This window comes from Mirounga leonina, unplaced genomic scaffold (genome assembly GCF_011800145.1).
Source record: "Mirounga leonina isolate KUSES-001 unplaced genomic scaffold, KU_Mleo_1.0 Mir_114, whole genome shotgun sequence".
NCBI lineage: Eukaryota > Metazoa > Chordata > Mammalia > Carnivora > Phocidae > Mirounga > Mirounga leonina.
This window is the reverse complement of record NW_023270265.1, coordinates 53,420,413-53,434,733: the sequence shown is the minus strand read 5'-3', so window position 1 is coordinate 53,434,733 and position 14,321 is coordinate 53,420,413. Positions and strand designations below refer to the sequence as shown.

The 14,321-nt window shown below is 60.0% G+C and overlaps 1 protein-coding gene across 1 annotated transcript in view; it reads right to left on the bottom strand.

Annotated features, from left to right (window-relative positions):
• Positions 1-1,530: 1,530 nt before the first annotated feature.
• Positions 1,531-14,321, bottom strand: part of INPP5A (inositol polyphosphate-5-phosphatase A) — a 170,914-nt gene continuing 158,123 nt past the window's right edge. The window contains exons 13-16 of the mRNA XM_034986502.1: positions 6,354-6,465; positions 3,986-4,054; positions 3,081-3,167; positions 1,531-2,992 (exon numbers count right to left, since the gene is read on the bottom strand). Of these exons, the coding sequence (XP_034842393.1) occupies positions 3,087-3,167; positions 3,986-4,054; positions 6,354-6,465 (262 nt within the window). The 3' untranslated portion in view covers positions 1,531-2,992; positions 3,081-3,086. The remainder of the gene's footprint in view (positions 2,993-3,080; positions 3,168-3,985; positions 4,055-6,353; positions 6,466-14,321) is intronic.

The following is a 14,321-nucleotide window of genomic DNA, read 5'->3' as shown; positions in this document are numbered from 1 at the left end:
GCACGGGCGCGGCCGGAGCAACCAGGGTCCCTCGCCGCCGCCCGCCGTGTGTGTATATATTTTTACAGAATAAGTTATAAAGCGGCCGGCGCGGGCTCGGGAGGGCGCGGGGCCGCGCGTCCCGGGCGCAACCACTTTGTATAATCAATAAATTATTTAACACGTCCCCGGCGGAGCCGCGGCTCCGGAGGCTGCACCGCGTGTGTCTTCCTTCTCGAAACACCCCCCGCGGGTCCCTGCCCCCCCCCAGTCTTTGTCCCCGCGCGGCCGGGCTGGCAGCGAGGCGCGCGGTGCGACCCCGGCCCGCGCGTCCCCAGGCCCGGGCGGCGGCAGCTCGCAGGAGCAAGGGGACATCGAGGGCCCGGCGCGGGGAAGGGCGACCCTGGCCCCGAGACCCCTCGGCCGCCCCGGGAGCGCCGGAGGAGCCGCGACGCCAGAGAGCGCCCAGCGGAGCCGGACGGGGCCTCGGACGGAAACGCAGCGGGCGCGGGGCGCAGCGCCGGCAGGAGCGCGCGCCGCGACAGGTGCGGCTCCCCCTGCCACCCGCGCCCCGCCGGGGGTGGCAGGGCCGGCTCAGTGGCGGAGGTCGGCGGCAGGTGAGCACTCACCCGCGCGCGTCCCTCTTTCCGGAAACCCCGGGGCGGGCGCGGGCCGAGTCCTAGGCTGCCGCCCGGCTCGCCCCGTGTGTTTCATCCGATTACGCAGATCTTAAAATGCCTTCGCAGCTAAAGGTTTCCTACTGCGCGCTAAGCGTGCAGCTCACAGATTTTAAGCTCGTCTGCGGCCCGGTTCCGTCGTTTTTAATCCGTAGACACTATTTGATTCAGGCCGGGACGCCAAAGAGAAATCCCAAGTAGCGCTGCCGCCCTCCGAGGGACGGCTCGCACTCGCTCCCGCCGGGCCAGGCCCTCAGCCGCCCGCACCCGGCGCAGGGAGCGGGCCAGCGGCGGGGCTCCACGTTCTGAGGCTGGTGCTCTGGTGCTCGCGTCCTGCTGCGCGTCACTCTTGAGTCGTAATTTTAAAAGTTAAATAGAAGTGACTGCGTCATTATAAGGTTTCTCCTTGAAGGCATTTTTGAAACTGTTACAGAGAAACGGAAAAGGCTGTTTTCTGTTCTATGCCACGTGGCTGCACCATCAGTTTTAAAAAAAGACATTTCTTTTGAGCCACTGGCTGGTCTTCTTTTTAACGGAGCAATATTAAAATCTATTTTATTTCTGTGAGCGAGTCGTTCTCTCAGCTCAAGTTAAGAGCAAAGGAAATCCCAGTTTTAAAGTTTTGAGGAAGGCAGTGCATTTTTATAACCTCCTCTTTAAACGCTGAGGGTAATTCCCATTAGTTACCACTACGGTAAAAAACCCAAAAGATTGTTTTTCTGCACTTAACTAATGGCTTGGTTTTGTGTAGCAATGTCTGACAGAATGACATTCCGGGATTTCTGGTGAGCCCACAAAGGAGCGCCCTCCCGTTACTTAGCATTTCAAAGGAGATGGGGACCGGGAAGGCGGAGAAACAAAGCAGACTCAGGACTGTTTTCACCATGATCAATTTTATTGCTTAGGAACCGGAGCGGTCATTTTTAGAGGCCTCCACAGTGACCAACAGCTGAAACCCCGTTACACAGAAGCTCGTGGGGCGGGCCTGCCGTGTGGCACGTGGACAGAGCACAGCGGCCAAAGCACTGACCCCGACCACACTGTCAAGAACAGATCAGCAAGCGGACACCCAATCACTTGCAATGGTAGTGATTTACCTAAAAACGAGCATCTAAGGCCTTCACCCAGTCCAGGAATTGTGTAGTGTTCTAAAGCGGATCAATAAAACATAGGTTGTGTTTCATCCACAGGCTCTGCAATGACCTTTTAATGCTGTACTTCGTGCTAGGGGAGATGGTCGCAGCAAGGTTACCACGTAGGCTGGGTGCAACGGAGCAGCCGAGGAAACTTACGGTTTTGTTTCTCTTAGTAGTTTTATATACAGCCCATGTTAAAAGCAGTTTCTATCTGAAGCAGACTAGGCTATTTTTGTTTCTCCCATGATATTATTGTTTTATGTAGAATACTTGGCACCATAGAACAGTAACAAAAGACAGACGGGACAGTTTACAAAATTCTTAAAAGGTACACCCGAGCTAGCTAGAAACTTCACATTCAGTTCTTAAGAGTACACAGAAAAAAAGGCATAGGAGTAAGAATCTGCAAGTGTAGATGTGCTGTGGTCGACGTCCACGCAGGACGGCACCGCTAGGCCGCAAGGCCGGATGGGTCCGTGCGGATGTGCACGTCCCCGAACTCGACTCCATTCCTACCTGCCGACAGGACCCTCGCAAGCATTCGTCCCGGAAAGTATATTTAGCATAAGTTTTGGTAAGATTTATAAATTATTTTTAAAAAGTATATATTTATATATATTTATATATATAAAAACGGAAAGCAGCTGCAGTGTGATTCAAAAACCATGTAACGCGGCAGTAAGTAACACGGAAGGGGAGCCGCCCGAGGCGAAGACCAGGGCCCCTTGCTCTCCTCACAGTGGCCACACTGCCGGAGTCGCAAAGAGCCCCCGCCCGCCGCCCGCCCCCGGGCACGCCTCCAGCTGGCAGAGGGGGACCTGGGACACCTGGGGGGGTTCCACGCCGGAGAAGCTCTTCCCACGCTGACAATTATTAAAAATGGAAACTCTGAAGTCTAAAATACAGACTCCCTCTCCTGTCTATAGAGTTTTGGCAACAGGACGGTGACTTATTACAAAAACCCAATATTTCTACTTAATGTCACATGAACAGACAAGACAGTGAGGTATGTGAGGCTTTTCCGGAACGGTCCGGAGGCTGAAGCGAAGTGTGGGGCCGGCCGTCTAGCGGGTGGCGCTCGGGCGGGTTTGTCGATGCAGCTGTTAGGAGGACGTGTTTCAATGGATGGGACTCCCACCGGCTCCAGGCGCTACAGGGAGGTCTCGCGAAGGGCCCTCTGGTGTCGCTGGCATCGCCTCCCTGCCGTGGAATCGGTCACTCGTTAAAGGAACAAACACACCAAGAAAAGCTGAGAAAAGGTGAAGCCAAGGGAAGGAGTCATATTTACCACACGTCACTGCACGACACAACACTTGTGCACATGGGCGTGAGGTTTACCTGCCCCGGGCGCGATGCGGAAGGCCAGGAACACGGGCTGCAGCGGGAGGAGAGAGGGCGTCAGAGCCCGCGGCCACGCGCCCACCCTGACCCCCCGACTCCGGATCCCTGCCCTCCCCTGGCTGCCCAACTGCGTCCGCCTGCCTTGTGCGCGAGCACCAGCGTGAGACCCCAGTGACCTCACAACTGGAGCTGGGGTTGAGTTTTGGAAAGGGCATGATTTCCAGGTAAAAACTCACGTAGACTGCTGACTAACCCGGTGGCTGTGCCGGGTCCGCTCCCCCGGGCGCCAGTGTGGGGGCCGCGCGTCAGGACGATGCACCCCGTGGTCACGGCCCGGAGGCCTTGCCCACGGGAAGCACGGGTGTCTCCAATTTGGCTGAAGGTAAGACGCGGCCAGCATCGCCCTCAGTGAGACTTTGGGGCTCGGGGTTAGGGACGCTCACGCGTACGAAGCACGTCCCTGCACAAATACTCAGCGTCCCCCTGAAGGACGCATCTGTGCTCACTGCCATGAGAAGTCACGGTATCCCAAACGCACACTAGAAAAACGACCTTCGGAAATCACTGGCTGTGGACGGTATTTTGTTATAAGTAGTAAAATTCTGTATTTTATTCTACTGTGACCAGTCTTTTCTGCCTTCTTTACCTACCTACCTACCTTCTGGTATTTTATTACAATTACGTAAACACAGACCATCTGGGCAAGCGCTGTGTGGGCCGATGGAGGAGCGGTAACTCGGCCCGCCGTCCAGCCCCTGCCGCCCGCTGCCCCCGCTGTCCACCCCGCCACCCGCTGCCCCCGCCGTCCAGCCCCCGCCCGGCCCCGCACTGCACACGGCGCGGACACATCACCTTGTGGTCTCCCATGCAGACGTTGGGCCCAATGTGGTCGTAGGTGACAACCTTCTCCTCGCTCTCCGACTGGGAAAGCAAACAGAGAGACCCGTGTGGGAAGGTGGGGATAGTGGGGCTTCCTCGGGGAGCCCGAGCTACCTGCCACCTCCCGGCAGGCAGAACGTTCTGGAAGCCCTGGGAGCCGCTGGGCCCCTGGCTCTTCCTGCTTCCGGACGGGAGTTGGGGTGGGGGCCCCCCAAGCTGTCCTCTGGCACATGCCCCTGGGGAAGGGCTTTCTTCTCAGGCACCCCCGCCCCCCGCCGTGCATCTGGCGTCCGTTTTCCCTGTTTCCGTTTGTTTGGACAGCCGGTTCTATCAGCCCAGAACTGTGTTCACACGGGAGCAGACGTCTCTGAATCCCAGGCGGCTGCCCCAAGCGCTTTGTACACGTTAATTAACCGCTGTGTGCACCCCGGCCCCTCCCTCCCTGCGCCTCCATGTCTGCAGGCCAGGCAGACCCCTGCGTTTCGGGTGCGACTGTGAAGGGGTCGTTCCTGGCAGTCCGTCCGCTCCGACTGGGCCGGAGTTTTATATCCACGCTGAAGCATCCGAGACTATGAAGTTAAAACTGAATTATCTTTAATGCAGTAGGAAGCTTAAGGTCAGATTTACTTTCCAGCGTGGTCGCCTGCTAGAAAGTATAAAAACATAACCTTCTGCTCCATATGCGTGAGCACTTCCCATCCCTCACGATCGCAACGCTGCCTCGCGGAAGTGGGGGACATCCGTCAAGCGCAGCACGGTAATTTACAAAGGCAGCATAAAATTGTGGGTTTCCAACTGCATAATCTTGAGACAGATAAGCAAATTACAGCAGTGCCTGCATCCCGGCAGCTCCCAGGCAGCGCCGCCAGCCCGCCACCTTTGGTGTTTTAGGGCTGGGGAAGCAGAACGGAACATGGTGACGAGGTACCCGAGCGTAGCATGATGGATGAGGCCGAGGAGCTGCTCACGAGGCGCATCTGATCCGACGGTAACGCCCGCTGCCGCCGGGCAGCCCCGGGGAGGGCCTGGGGGACGTCTGCCTGGGGGGGGCGCCCCCTCTAGCTCGGAAGCGTCCAAGCTCAGAGTGAGCACGAAACAGTCTACCGGGACGGCCTCCGCCTGGCCGCACACGCTCAGTTTCCTGCAGAATGCAGTTTCCTCGGCGTGGGCGCTTTCCCTGTAGACCACACTTGTCTCTTCTCTGTCCCCGCGGCGCCCGCGGCCCCTGCTCTGGCTGTGGCCGTGTGCCCAGCACACCGCACGTGCTCAGGGCCGGCAGCCTGCAAGCGCACACAGCCGACTCCAGAGCGTCAGCAGCAGGCCCGGCAGAGAGGGCAGGGCTATGTCCAGGCTCTCCCGGGTCTGTGCGCTCCTGGCCGACATCCAGTGCAGCGTCAGCCAGGAAGGCCCCTGGGGAAGTGGCCCCGGGAGCTGTCCCCGGCGGGGGGCCCCGGGTGCGAGGGTCACACAGCGCAGCGGGAAGAGTGCCGAGGCCCCGACGGAGCAAGCTTGCTGCAGGCCCCCGGCTGGCTTCCTCTGGGCTCAGGGAAGAACACAGAGGGCTGGGCTGGGGGGCCACTGAGTACGGGGCACAGGGTGTGTGCATGGCAGGGCGTGCTATGAGCCTGGGGCAGCATGTGGGGGGCTCTGCCCTCCTGGCTGTGACCCCTCTTGCCCAGTGAGCTCCCAGTCCCCGGGGTGAGGACTCAGGGCCCAGCTAAGGGGTCCTGGTTGAGGGGGGGGGGGCAACTGGAACCTAAAACAGAGCTCAGGTCGGGGATGGCTCCCCAAAGGCCCACGTCTGCTCTGAGCACCAGCCCGCGGCCCCCACCCCCCCAAATCAATGCACTTGTGTGTGATTTCCCATTAATGGGGTTGACAAAACAAATTCAGATATTGATTCTTTTGAAAACACCCTTTTTGTATTAAAATGTGGGCACTGAAAATTCTTGAAAATCAGGAGGCCACAGGAAACCTGAGCGCAGGGTGCCACCTCTTGAATGTTCCCGCTCGTTTCTACCGTGTCGAGCCCAGATGTGAATCAGGCTCTTGATTTACATCTCGGGGAAATAAGGACCGACGTGTCCACCACGCTTTACACAAGCGCTCTTGCGGACAAGAGCACATTTCATTCCCGAGGATACAATAAACCATGAGGATTTTGAAGGCACTGATGACCGTGTATGCACGCTGTGGGTTCAGAAAGACATCGGATGTCGCCGGGGCCCCTCAGGCCCGGGCGCTGGGTCTCAGGTGGCCGAGGACCCATCTCAGGGCGACGCCAGGGCCCATCCCGGGGGCCCCTATGTGTGGCTGGTCCTGGGGTGACTCTGGCACTTACCTTCAGAATCAGCTCCCTGGCGGATGGGGACATGAGGACGCGGTCGCACCATGCAGGGCACCGGGTGTTCATGTACTGTTGGCCCTGGCCGGAGTCCTCGCTGTACGGGTAGCTGGGGGGACACAAGGGCGCCTGGTCAGCTGCTGGCTCCGGCCCCACCTCCCACCGTCTCCCGAGTCCCCGGGGAGGGCTGTGTGGGTCTTCCCACGCACGCGGAGTGGCCAACGCCACGCAGGGAAAAAAACCCACGTAGAGAGGTTTCTGCAACACGAAGTCGAACGCGCGATTTAAGTTCTCACTTGAATTTTTGTTGTAACAGGATCTTGCGACAAACCAATGGTATTGTCTAGGATACTGTGGTTTTAGTTTTGGACGTAGTCAGGACAGTGAAAAACTGAATGGGGAAGACGGGCCTCCTGCCCCACCTGTGTCCCAGGGGCCTGCCTGGCGCATGGCCTGACCTGCCTGTGAATGCAGGGGCGCCGCTGTGGGACTCCCACTCAGACGTCCCCTCACGTCTCTGGGGGGAGCCTCCGGAAGCTGGGGCGTGATGCGGGTGCACACCCCGTCCCCACGCCCGCTTCACCACAGCATCTGGTCTCAGCAAGTGCCTGGTGTCCGGGCCATGGGCTCATTGCTGTGGCATGGCCTGTGACTGTCCCTGGCCCACGGCTCTCGCCACACAGGAACCCCTTCCCACGCCCTGACCCGGCTCAGCCCCCGGGAGAGGCCCTGACGGCCCCTCGGGGATGGAGCCACCACAGCTGATCCACCGATGAGCAGAGACGCACACGTGGCCAGCTGATCCCCCTCATGTTCCTCGGGCCTACAGGCAGCTTCCTTCTGTTTCCAGAACTCCCTGGAACAATCCTGCCTCTGGGCCCAGTGGGCCTGCCTCCGTCCACTTAAAACTGCCGGCCCCACCCCCAAGTGGGCATTGTGACTGGGACCGACTGAGTAGTAATAAATGAACTCAGAACGAGCTGGCTTTGGGAACACATGTCGCTGTGTCGGCTGCATCTGCACCAGGGTCTGCGTATCCATGTGCATCTTGTACGGCCATCTCAGAGTCTAAACGTCTCCTTGTAAAAATTTGTTTTTAGGTAATTCCAAAGTACCATATGGTCTGAGCTGTGAATTAGCTTATTCTCTGCTGTGCTCTCCGGCTGCTTGCTGCTGGGAGAGAGGAGCCGCTCCGGCGGCGGCCCCTGGGCTGCTGAGGACTCTGGCCCCCGGCCCTCTGCTCTGTGGCCTCAAGACCTGTGTCCTGCCGCGACCACCAGGCTTCGCAGAACACAATTCTGCCCCGAGCTAACGGTGTCCGGCCTCGCCCCGTCCCGTCGGGGGTCCCCCATGCTTTCACCAGAACAGTGGCCGAGGGCCCTCGCCCCCCAGGAAATCACTGCTTCACTTGATTAAAGACCCAAAGCGGCAAATACGCCAAAACAACACAGTTCCTACTTCTAACAGCATCACCCATGTAGGGAGCACAGAACACGAACTACCCTAGAAACTCCTCTGCAGGACAAAGTGGCGAGCCGGCCATCCACCCCTGCTCCACACGTGCAGGGCGCCTGGCTCAGCTGTGACCGTGAGGGAGCGACACCACCCGGCCGGGACTGCTCGCCTCGCACGCACGACCTCGCCTGGGTGCCTGGGGGACACGCCGAGGCTGGCGGCAGGCTCTCTGCGGAACACGCTGCCTGTGAGCCGGGGATCGGGGGTCCACACGGATCAACCCCAGTTTCCAGAGGACAATGTGCTGAGTTGCGGGACGAGAACAAGAAGCCCCCTTGTTGGGGGCAGAGGTCAGGGGTGAGGGCGGCTGCGAGCGGGCAGCAGGTGTGATGAGGGCTCTCTGCCAGGAGACAGCGAGTCGTCCGAGGCTTAAAAGCACCACGCTGAGACGCGGTCCGGAAACGGGATGAACGCCACGTGCCCAGACACCACCCTTGGCGCCCAGTTACACCCCCGATGCTGCCAAGAGGACCGGAAACCCCTTTGCAGGCCCCAGCTGGTCTTGGGGTCCCATCTAGGGCTGCACACGGCACCCACAGACCACGAGGATGTACACCGGGGCCAAAGTTCAGTGTTTATACCTCGGGCCTGGGTTTGTGCCAGGACACAAAATCTGTCAGGGAGGCAACACGGAGCTCCCTCCCTGTCCACGCTGGGATCCGACAGGTGGTCACGACTCACACGGTGGTGCTGGGGTGAGTCCCAGAGAAGAGCAAGCTTCCGGGTTTGCCCCCAAGGGCAGTCCTGGGAGCCCCGCGGGGTCCTGGCCCATCGTGCTTGCGCAGGAGCCGGCTGCCACAGTCCAGTGTGAACACAGGTGACTCAAAAGGAGAAAGAAGCTGATCCCCAGAGGTGCCCTGCTGGTGGGGGCACTGCCCCTCCCCCACAGCCCCAGGGCCATGCCCTGTGGCCCCTGATCCCGGAGAAGGGGGCACACCAGAATGGAGCTGGTGCAGACAGGCCCAGGGAGAGAGGGGGCCAGGCGGCACCCCGTCCTTCCTCCGGCAGCTGAGCACAGGGCATGGGGCCCGATGCTGCCAGTCTGCGGCCTGCACGCCTCCAGAGCGGACGGTGGTTAAGTCCACGCCTGCCGTGCACGCACACTTATCTGGACGCAAACTCTGGCAGCGGCGGGGGGAGGGGAGACAGGACAAGCGCCCAGCTGTGCCCCCACCGTGAGGGAGAGCCGCCGTGACCGCTGGTGATGACGCTAACAATCGCCCAGCTGTCCTCAAGCACGTGGCCCTCCCTGCCCTTCGAGCTTCTTCCCTCAGGATGTGGGCAGCGGCCCCTTTGCCATGGCCGGCGACCGGCCCTGTGGACCAGCTCAGGACTCCATCTGAGCCACAGGGCAGGCGGGTGGAGTCTCCACGGCCCTAAGTCCGACAACACGGCCAGGAAGGCCCAAAGCCCGGCCGTGTTCGCCAGCCTGAATCTACTGGGCCGGCTGCAGGCGGGGACCTCGGGCACAGGAGGAAACGGAAACCACAGCCAGACCGGCACGTTCTGCACCCGCTCTCCCAAGTGGAGGGCGGCGTTGTGGGGGTGCTGCCTGGCGCCTCAGGGGGGCTGTGGGGACGGGAGCCCCTCCTCGGAGCCCTGCCTGGGGAACAGCGCCCATGTGAGGGGCTGCGGACAGGGCACAGCGGTGCGGACAACGCGCCCGGCGCGGCGAGTGCAGCTCACAACCCTGGCGTCCCCAAATACTCGGTTTCAAAAATACCGGCCATTACTGATATTCCTGGAAAAGACAGGAAAAGAAAAAAAGGACAATCGAGGAAAACGAGCAGGAACCATGGCAACACTGAGCTATCTGGTGGAGGAATTCACAGCAAAGACCGCCCAGGAGAGAGTCCCGGGGCCGGCGGCACAGAGCGACCTGGCCGCTGTGCACGGCCCTTCGCCCCGTGGCTGGCTTTCCCAAGCAGCTCACCTCCGGCCGTGCTCAGCCTCCGGTGTCCACCCCGCGCACCTGCCTGGGCCACGTCCAACCAGGGCCCCGCGACCAGCGGGACAGACAGATGTCCTGGCTTCTTCCCAACCAGCAGGCCTGGCAGACGGCAGACCACGCACCTTCTCGTCCTAACTTCACAACTGGACACATTATTATGGAATCTACAGAGGGTTGAAGTTTAGATAATGGCCCAGAAAGAAGCTGGAAAAAGCCTCTTTATCCTTAAAATTAAATGCATCCATTAAGACAGCCCGCCTCCTCCCACGAGCTTCCTGCATTCACCTCTGTTATCACACAGTCTTTTGAGCTTTTCAAAAGCTACGACTTCGTCTTACTCTGTAATCAATTCGCTCAGTAAAAACGTGTCTTTCCCAACGTGAAGAGTTTGTCTGCCTTTGAAAGGTGTGACTGTGATTCTTCCCACTCCACTTCCCCTGAACGAGTAAATTACTTTGAAAGTGTGGAGGAGTAGATCCAGGCCTTTCACGTTTTCCGATTCTCTCCATCAACTTTACATAAAGCATCACATGCCTGGGGCAGGGCCCACGTCCCCACGCACGGCCCCCACGGCCCCTGCTAGCCTTCCTGCCGCTGCCTGGGAAGTCCTAGGTCGTGACCCCAGCGCCGCCAACCAGGCACATGAATGCGAGCGCGCGGCACTCACGCCCTGTGCGTGGCCCCAGGCACACTGATTCCAGACTTGCTCACAGAGCGCCGTTCGTGGCCACCGCCGTGGGGCGTTCCCCTTCAGCAGCGAGTACCCATCCCGCCATCGGAGCGCATTCTGGCTGGTCTTGGGTGTGGGGTGCGGAGCCCCCGGGGTCCCTGACACCCTTCCAGGTGGGCCTGGAAGGTTCACTCATCACCTCCCTAACGCGCCGTCTGCCGGAAGCAGCGGCCTGGGACGCGGGTGGCGGTGGCGGGAGTCACACAGACTCAGAGCGCCCACACAAAGGAGCCAGTGGTTCCTTGACTGACTCTCCAGACTGGGCAGCATGCTGTTTCGAGACGTGGCGCAGGAGATGGACACGCATGGTGTGCTCTGCCCTGTGGCCGTTTCGGCTCATTTTCGGGGAGTATCTTTGTTTTGCTAGAAAGGCAGAGACTGTTGTCGCTCAGAAATGGGCATCAGACAGGAGTTTTCTCAAGAAGCAATGAAATGAGCCATTTTTCCCCGCCAGGAAAATATCCAACGGTATTTGTTGTCAACAATGGCCCCAAATACCAGCTTTCAAGGAAAACCCAGAGCTTTGGAGGATGTGTACGGGCCCAGGTGCCTGATGGTGTCCCACGGGAGGGACGCGCCGTCCGACGCCCGCCAACATCTGGGACACGTGTACAGTCTGGCAGCCTGGGCGTCCCGAAGGCCCGGCCGGTGATGTTGCCAGGTGTGTGTGTGGGCGAGAGACCCCTTCCCACGGCCAAGAACTAGTGGGTCACAGGTACGGTTTCAGACCCACGCCGCGGCCCGTCATCGGCTCAGGGACACACCAGCTGGCATCGCGGACCTTCACGTGGCGGGGTGCTGTCCCCGGCATGCTGGCAGGGGCAGCACCACGTGGAGCGCAGGCGCGGGCCCTCCGGCCTGCTCCCACTCCAGCCTGGCCTGCCGCACACTCCGCCTCTCACCGTCACCCACGACTGGTCACCCTAATGAAGGTGCTGTCACGCTGAGCCCTCGGTGGAGAAGAACAGAGCTGAAGGCTCCGTAAACGCCTGAAATATTAGCACCTTTTCTAGCAAAATGACAGTAGTAAGTTCTAGTCCATGAGGAGTGAGACTCTGTTAGCTGGTAGAGAACAGCGACAAATGTGTCTGCAAAGATCCGCTCTCTCCTTACAAGGCCTGTCCGCTGATGAAACGTCCGTGCGGCTCACGGGTGAACAACTGTGCTGACACTCTGAGCGACACTGGCCGCCGCGGGGCAGCTCTGGCCACAGCGGGACAGCTCCGGCCGCCGCGGGCCGCCCCAGGGCAACATCTTGCTCTGCGCGGTGCTGGGAAGGAGCCTTCAGGGAGGGACCGGAACCATGCCATTGGTGTGCAAGGCCCTCAGCACATGGATAAGGGCAGAAAGGCTCTGAAAACCACGAGCAGCAGCTACAGGAACGGATGCTCCGGGTCTCTGCGTGCCCTGAGTTCCCACACTGCCCCCTGGGACAGGCAGACGCCCTTGGCTGGCGTGCCCCGCGTTCCCGGGTTCTGAGGCCTCGCTGAGACCAGACACAAGACAGCCTAAGGCAGCCACGGCTCCCCGGGCCCAGTCCTCACAGCCTTCCAGAAAGTACTGGGAGCCTGGCAGCGTGCAGGGAGCACAAGTCTGTCCTGACAAACCCCCAGGAGCCGCAGCGGCCATGGGGAACACACAGGGTGCGCTTTGTCGAGACCTTCTGGCCAACGCAGGGCAGCCTGCGAAGTGAAGAGCCATTCTCACAAAATGGAAATGTGTAGGGTGAGGTCTCCTGGGCTGTTCACATGCCCAAGCCACACACATACACCCATGCACACGCCAAGGCAACACATATACAAGAGCGGCCCCCACACATGTGCATGAACGTACACTCCCTACTCACGTGCACGCACACATGCACAAACTGCACGCACATCTTGCACGTGAACACACGCCCACGTAGTCATGCACATGCAAACACCACCCATAGCTCCCACCTACATGATCCAGGCACACCCACGTATACAGCCCTATACCCAGATGTGTGCGGGTACAGCCATGCACGTGTACCGACTCTGTCTACACACACCTACACACGCCGTGTACACACACCCGAATCCATGCAGACACCCATCCATGCACGGGTGGACTCTACACACTTGTCCGTGACCCACTCACACACCCTGTACACGCACACCTTGACCTGCGCAGGTACACACAGACCCACACCCATGCACACGATCCTCCGTCCTCATCCCTGTGTATGCACGTATGTGTCCACGCACGCACACGCAGATCAGCGCGGGAGCTCATACACCCTTATGCACACACGCGTGCACACACATGCACACACAGCATACCTGACCACTTATTTTACGGTACCGTCAGAGAATATCTGGCAGGCACCAGAGCCCTGCCCATCACTCATCACCTGTCCTTTTCCCTGACTCTGCTGTTGCTTATACTCTTCCCACAGCCTGGAGCAGCTCTCCAAACCCCACATGGCCACCCTGGGCTGTGGACTCTGGTCACAAACACAGTTTCAAAAATACAAGAGAGCCAAAGGAGGGAGACTGGTGTGACCCAGGCAGCGGGGGAGGGGGATGACCTGGGTGGCGGGGGAGGGGTGGGTGAACCCGGCAGCCAGCAGGGGAGGGAGATGGCCCAGGCAGCGGGGGAGGGGTGGTGACCCGGGCAGCTCACCAGGATCTCTGACTGCAAACTGGGCTCTGGTGGTTGAGAGCCGTCAGTTTGGTTAGAAAGCTTTCACCTTCTCTCCCGGAAACTACAGTCTTACTTCCTAACTAAAGGGAAAGTATCTGATGACCCAACAGGCAAGGCCTGCCCCTATGAAGCCAGCGTCCCCTCCTGTCACTGCTCCTGTCCCCAACCAGCGCGAGCTCTCTGCTCCTACAGGCTCACGGGGTTCCCCGGGCCGGCGGCCCAGGACAGCACCCTGCAGCGAGTCCCGCCGGCCACATCACGCAGGACGTTCTCCCACCTCCTGAGCCAAGCAATCCCGTGGAGGTCTGTGCTCAGCAGCTGTGCCCCGCACCCCACGGACCTCGCGGAGGGCAGGGTGACCACCCCCGTGTGCACCTCCCACCCCAGGCGTCCTGGTGAATGCGGGGGGAGGTACTCCAATGACCAACACACACAGGCGGCTCGCTCAGGCTCCTCCCATGTGACACCAAGTCATGCCCTTCTCCTGTCTGGGTGTGAAAAGGACCCCAGACGAGCAGGCAGGGTTTCATGGCCGTGGGCTACTGCCACCGTCCCAGGGAGCCCCATGCTTTCTTTACCAGGGACCACCAGCCCAGGATCCCACTACCCTATGTGGGTGTGTGAGGGTTGACTTGTCTTTCCAAACTCTTGACGTGTTCAGGTGTGGGCACGCAGGTTTCTCTGCCACCCGGGCTGGTGGTGGGCTTGCTGCTCACCCCCCCACTCCCCGGGGCACTGGGCACTGGCCACCAGGACCCCGGGGCTCTGGCCTCGACCACGTCCTGCTGGCATCTTCCATGTCTGCGCCCAGGTGACTTTCAAGGTGGCAGGTTTGAGAGAAACTTGAGAAGCAGACGCCAGCGCAGGGTCCATGTGTCCAACGGGTGGTGACCTCTGCCCAAGGTGGCCCCCAGGCCTCCTTCTTCCTCTCCAGCTCAGCAAAGCCCGAAAAAGAGATCCTCGAGTTGTTCAAATAGGGAGTGCCATTCAGGACATCTGGCCTACCCCACCCAGGAAGAGGCAGTCTCACAAATCCTAAGAATCCCTCTGGATCGCAGGTGACTACCTGTGAAGCAGGGTCGGGGCTCCGAGGGGGACACCC